This window comes from Berghia stephanieae, chromosome 14, assembly GCF_034508935.2.
Source record: "Berghia stephanieae isolate SIO BIC M18660-M18661 chromosome 14, UCSD_Bste_1.3, whole genome shotgun sequence".
In the NCBI taxonomy this organism is placed as follows: Eukaryota; Metazoa; Mollusca; class Gastropoda; order Nudibranchia; family Aeolidiidae; genus Berghia; species Berghia stephanieae.
This window is the reverse complement of record NC_088373.1, coordinates 14420933-14427211: the sequence shown is the minus strand read 5'-3', so window position 1 is coordinate 14427211 and position 6279 is coordinate 14420933. Positions and strand designations below refer to the sequence as shown.

Sequence of the window (6279 nt, the reverse complement as noted above, 5' to 3'; positions counted from 1 at the left end):
TTAGATCTATTCATATTAGATTTTATATGTCAGGCGTACAATTTCATTTTTACGTATCGTGTTAAGCAGGACACAAGCATGGATAACCAATTACAGATAAATCACTTGGTGACATTTTGAAATAAAACATGATTGAATGGGAATGCACTTTAAGTAAAAGATATAATTTCACGCTTAATTTAGAAAAATGTCCAAAAGAAATCATTTTTTAGAAAAACGATATAGAATTTCATGCTTTATTGACTCTCTTTACAAAATGTTCATGAAAAATATCCCCTGATCATTAATTAAATTCTCAAAACAATAAAATGATTAACGTACATGTGTGTTGTCTGCCCGTTATAAAAGTAAGATGTACAGTGCTTTACATTTTATTACGAGGATGAGAATGTCTTTAAGCCATATGCTCTGAAGTACAGCACAAAATAGCAATTAATCTAGGGTTATGCCAAAATAAAATAACACAGTTTATGTTGTAATTTTTAAAACAATGAATACTGTTAAACTCTAATGTTTACATTTAAAATATACTTGTCAACAAGAAAAACAATTCTGTAACAGGAGAGCATACCATCCATGTATTGTGTTACAGAGCCATGCAGAGTTAAGGCCATGCACCACAACACAAGTGATATTTCGCGTCTTCAATATCAAAGTTGCAACTTTATAGATATCGTTGAAATGGATATAGATCTATCTATTCATTTTAATTTTGCGTTTTTGAATAAAATGAGGTATTTTGGAGATTTTTTTGGTACAAGTTTGCTATGTTTCTACAGAAAAGTGAGTGGAGCAGGTACGTGTGTTGGCAACAACAAGAGATGGAGTGAGGAGGAAAGTGCCAGAAGACAATAGAGAATAAATTTGTTTCGCGCCGGTGATGGGGGTTTGAACCCGCGACCTTACTGGTACGACAACTCCGCCTGGCCAGTGAGAGCGTGACTCTACGGTATGAGCTATCCACACACCGGTGAGAGCGTGACTGTACGGTATGAGCTATCCACTATCGTGTTGTTATCAGTAAGGTCGCGGATTCAAACCCCCATCACCGCCGCGAAATTGTTCTATTCTCTATTTTCTGGCACTTTCCTCCTCACTTCATCTTTATGTTTCTAGACAAGTTTGCACCCTACATTTTCAACAGAGACATCAAAAAGAATTGGAGCCGCTGTCATTGTTTTGTTTTAACCAAACGTTAACGTATCGTATTATTGAAACAAATGGTTTCATTTAGCGCAGAACGATTAAGTGCCCAGGCGGAAAGCTCTTTAACTCGGAGTTAAAAGCAACTCTTTTCTTGATCAGGAATATTCTCATTTATTTTGTTTGTGACATTTTACAAATCTACTCAACTATTAACTAAGAACTACAGCTCCTTGTAGCTTTATGAAATAAATAACCATAGCAGTTTCTTTTATTGTTGGAGGTGCATTCAGGAATTAAGTATTTTGATATTATATACTATAAATTGAGAGAGCAATCAGATAAACATTAGACTAATCCATGAACGATAACAACAATGTCTTTTCTAAATAGTTGTTTCCATCTTGTTGCATTGTTGACAGTTATCGTTTCTTGTGAAACAAAAAAATCAAATCATGTGATCGCGGAGAGGGGAAAAGAAATGAATAATGTGATAACAAGAGATAGAATATTTTATCCTTTTGGAGAGTCCAAGACGAGGAAAGAAAGAAATGACATTTTGAGAGACATTGAGGAGAATTCTAAGAGGGAGAACTCTGAGAAACTTAAGAATTCAGAATTATTCGCAGGTTTAAAAGACTTTGATAAACCTGATGAATCAAACAAAATTGGGAAATTAGGAAACCATGACTATTTTAGATATTTGAAAATGTTTCATTATGCTTCTACGAACAAAATCAACGGTTCAAAAGATGTCCGTTGCTCTTTTTCGTTGCCATTCTTATCAGATAAGAAACGACACAATCAGGATAATATGCTGAGAGGACTTTTGGTAAATGAGGCAGAATTCAGGAACAAAGGCAGGGAAGATATATCCGAACAGAAGGACTTAAAAATTAATAAGCATTCCGAATCAAAATTAATCTTAACAACTAAAAATCATGGCATAGGTACTTTGACAAACAAAAATGATGGAGCAGATGTTACGACTAACAAAAATAACACTTTGAGAAAGTTTAATGGAAACGTGAAATATCAGCACATTGAAACTCCATACATGGGAACCAACGTGCTCCATTCATTTATGGGCTTCATTTTGAAAAGTTCTAGCAATAATAATGAAATTAAATCTAGAGGAAGACGAGATGTTGACGATGAAATTGAATCTACTTCACGTAACGTCAGTGAAGACATTCCTGTCGCTGATCAGCAAGACCCGTCATGTCGAAATCGATGTGGAAAAAGAAGACTCAGTCCTTGTTCCTGTGATTATAACTGTTTTCTGTTTAAGGTTGGTGGTGAATATTATATAGTGTCAATCTTCAATCTTAATATTATTATCATGACGTTTCACTCATTCACTCATTCACTCTTTCCCAAGATCAGATGGTCGTTGGGGGTGGGGGGGCTTGCTGGATACAGCCTTCACAATCCAGTACCACACATCCCAGTCCTTGGCTTTCTCTGTCTAGGAGAAATCAAAGGAGGGGCGGGGGGTGCACGTTGGCCGAAGAAGGGAGGAGGGGGTGCAACTTGACTAATCCATAGAAGGAGAGCGGGAGGGGGGTGCGCTTTTAGGCCATATTCTAATTTAGGCGAGGCGAACATCGTCAGTGACTATTCTGACGAAGCCATGCGAACAATGCTATTTTATTTCGATAAAGATCTGAACAAGTGTGTATGAAAGGTGCCACACAAAGCAAGAAAGAAAAATTGAAGAAAAAAAATCCCTTTTTTTCCTTAAAATCTTTTTTTTTAATTTGCTTTTTCTTTTGATGAAGTTTACCGACTTATTTTGTGAATTGAAATGTAATAGAATAAGCGCAAAAAATCTGAAAAAAAAATAGACGGAAGTGTGTGTGGGGGAAGGGGTGGGGGTATTTGATAAAGTAGAATATTAATATATTCGTTTTGTTCATTACTTTTTACAGTCCATTGTTTCTAGTAGCTAGTATCACTCTCTCCTTACTGGACAATTTCAGTATTTTCCAAAATGTCATGCCTACTCTACAAGCATGCTGACCATAATTATGTTTGCAAAACAAGCTTAACAATACTACATTAAGTTCTTATCAATTAAACAAAGCTTATTCTTCAAATTTGTGATATACAAAATAAATCTGAGCTAGAAAAATATCTATTGTGTCATAACAAATGGGACGATTTTCATGAAGTTGGTAAGGAGAGGGTTAAATTCTGATTAGAAACGTTGTCTAGCAATGGGGAAATATACAAACTGTCATATTATTTGGAAATCCAATTTTATAATGGAAACTCCCAAAATACCCTTTATTAGCCATTCTCAAAAGTACTTCCATGGACAAATAGACTATTTAATTTTTCTAGAGCGATCAAAAACCAATAGGAAAATTAGACCTCGTCCTGACTCAATTTGCGGCGTTATACCAGTCTTCTATTGGATTAGACCCAGATGAAAATTTTCCTTTGGGACGGAAAGTTGAATTTGATTTCTTGTTTAACAAAAATCAATAAAATAAGTTAGAATGTTTTGCTGAACAAAATTATGTAAAACATTTCTCTCTTTTTTTACTTCAACAACTTAAGCTTTTATATAGCGCAATATCCACAAAACGTGGTCCCTAGCCATCAGCAACACTTAAGTTGGACGAGACAGGACGTCTGTTAGTTAGGCGATATTACAGATTTATTCGGAAGAAACAGAAGTGTTAAACGACCAGCTATTCATTTTACACCTACTTACGGTGAGAGAATGTAAGTAGAGAGCCTTTTCTAAGGATTTACCTATGCGCCGCTTGGGACTCGAACCCAGAATCTTCCGATACGAAGACAGCAGGGGGGGGGGGATTGCTGCCATTTTCGGGCCCATTCTCTAGGCGTTGTTGCCAACGTTCCTGACACTATGTGCATCGACTTGCGAAGTTTAACATCTACCTTCTCAACGTTCCTCCTTATACCCCACAATGGAGCGCAATACTCCGCGAAGGAATAGTATAGTGCCAAGGCGCACGTCCTCAGGAGCGCTTGGTTAGCACCCCAAGTTGACCCCGCCAGCTTCCTTAGAAGATTGTTGCTTTTATATATCTTCCGGACAACTCCTTAGAGATACACCCGATAGGTAAGGCTGCGGTCCAGCGCGACCCCCAAGTATTTTGGATGCGGCTGGCAGTAGCTGGTCCCCGAAGAGGACGTTCAGTTTATAGGTGTGCCGCGAGTGTCATACCACTAGACCTTATATTAGAGTTTAAACAATTCATTTTAAAAAAGTCGGATGGGTGCGGCGTTTTCGGGAGTTGGGGGGGATCCTAAAAATGGTCGGTAAGGAGAGAGTTAAACAGCTTTCTAAGAAGTCTTAGGTTTGATAACTGTTTGATTAGTTGAGGCTAGCTTAGCCCATCGATATTTGAGGTAAAAACAATTTTGGCTAATAGATTATAAAGTTAAATTTGTCTGCGCACCCAAAATGAAACAGTATATATATATATATATATATATATATATATATATATATATATATATATATATATATATAATCTATTGATTTGTTGAATTCTGTGTTCCCATAGGCATATGAATTGTGGCCATTGAATGTCCATCCCTGAAGGATGAGGCCCGCATTAACAGTCAAGGCAGAATATAAAGAAGTATATATAATCTATTCATTTGCTGAATCCATCAGTTTCCCATAGACATGTTATGAAGATGTGGCCATTAATGTCCGTCTTTAGAGGACGAGGCCCGCGACCTCCTTGGTGATGACCTCATGGACAACCAGTATTGAATAAAATAGTATAAAGAATCTATTGATTTATTGTATTCTGCCTTTTCTATTGCCATGTTGTGAAGATGTGGTCAGTGATTGTCCGTCAGTGAAGGACGAGGCCGGTGACTATTTTGGCGATGACTTCATTGACTACCAGGATAGAATAGAATCCAGTATATAATATAAATCTATTGATTTATTGTATTCTGCCTTTGCCATAGACATGTGAAGATGTGGCCACTGAATATCCGACTCTGAAGGACGAGGCAGGTGACTATTTTGGCGATGACTTCATGGACTACCAGGATAGAGTAGAATCCAGTATATAATATAGATCTATTGATTTGTTGGGTTCTACCTTTCCCTTAGATATACTGTGAAGATGTGGCGAATGATTGTATGTCCCTGAAAGACAAGGCCCACGACTTTCTTGGCGATGAGCTCATGGGTAGCCAAAACAGAATAAAATATTATATATAAATACTCCATTGATTTGTTTAATTTCCCCTTCAGATAGACACGCTGTGAATGTGTTGCCACTGAATGTCCGACCCTGAATGACGAGGCTGGTGACTATTTTGGCGATGAGCTCACCGACTACAAGGATAGAATAGAATAGTATATAATATAAATCTATTGATTTGTTGAATTCTGCCTTTCCCATAGACATGTTGTGAAGATGTGGCCACTGAATGTCCGTCCCTGGAGGTCGAGGCCCGCGACTTACTTGGCAATGACCTAATGGACAATCAGAACATTCTGTCATGTGATATATCTATCAAGTATTTCATTATTGATAAATGTGTCAAGAAAAAAGAGGGTACGTTAAAAACAAACAACAAACAATAAAAAGTAGCCTGTATGACAGATTTTTCCTTAAAAAATATTTGTGACCTACCGTCTCAAAAAGGTAATATATCACGAATAACTCGGTGATGGAAATTGAATTTATTTACCACTTATATAAAACTTAGGATTAATTTCTGTTCCTTCAGGTAGAGAATGAATAGCATATCTTGAATGGTAAAAAACAACAACAAATCACATTTCTCGTCATTTTATTTCCACATTCACTAATAGGGATCTGGTTTATCCCGACATAATACTGTTTTGAGACGACGTGTCATATTTGTAGCTCTTTAGTTGTTTGCCTGCAAGCGAGGGGGGGGGGGGGGGTTGCCAAGACGCCACTTTGTCATAGATAAAAGTGTACGGACTAAATATGTGTAAAAGTCCTAAGATAAACAAATTATTACATTAGAGCTAAGAAAGAAAAAAAAACATATTATTCTATATGGCGGAGTCTACAGAGCGCTTTTCAGGATTGACTTTCTCAGACCAAATTTGGCCAAACTTGAAAATTGATGAACATTATCATATTTGGTATTATTTGA

General features: G+C 36.9%; 1 protein-coding gene across 1 annotated transcript in view; it reads left to right on the top strand.

The window, feature by feature from the left end:
• The first annotated feature begins 1182 nt into the window (after positions 1-1182).
• The window catches only part of LOC144960042 (uncharacterized), a 9130-nt gene continuing 4033 nt past the window's right edge, over positions 1183-6279 (top strand). The window contains exons 1-2 of the mRNA XM_078892989.1: positions 1183-2434; positions 5552-5705. Of these exons, the coding sequence (XP_078749115.1) occupies positions 1520-2434; positions 5552-5705 (1069 nt within the window). The 5' untranslated portion in view covers positions 1183-1519. The remainder of the gene's footprint in view (positions 2435-5551; positions 5706-6279) is intronic.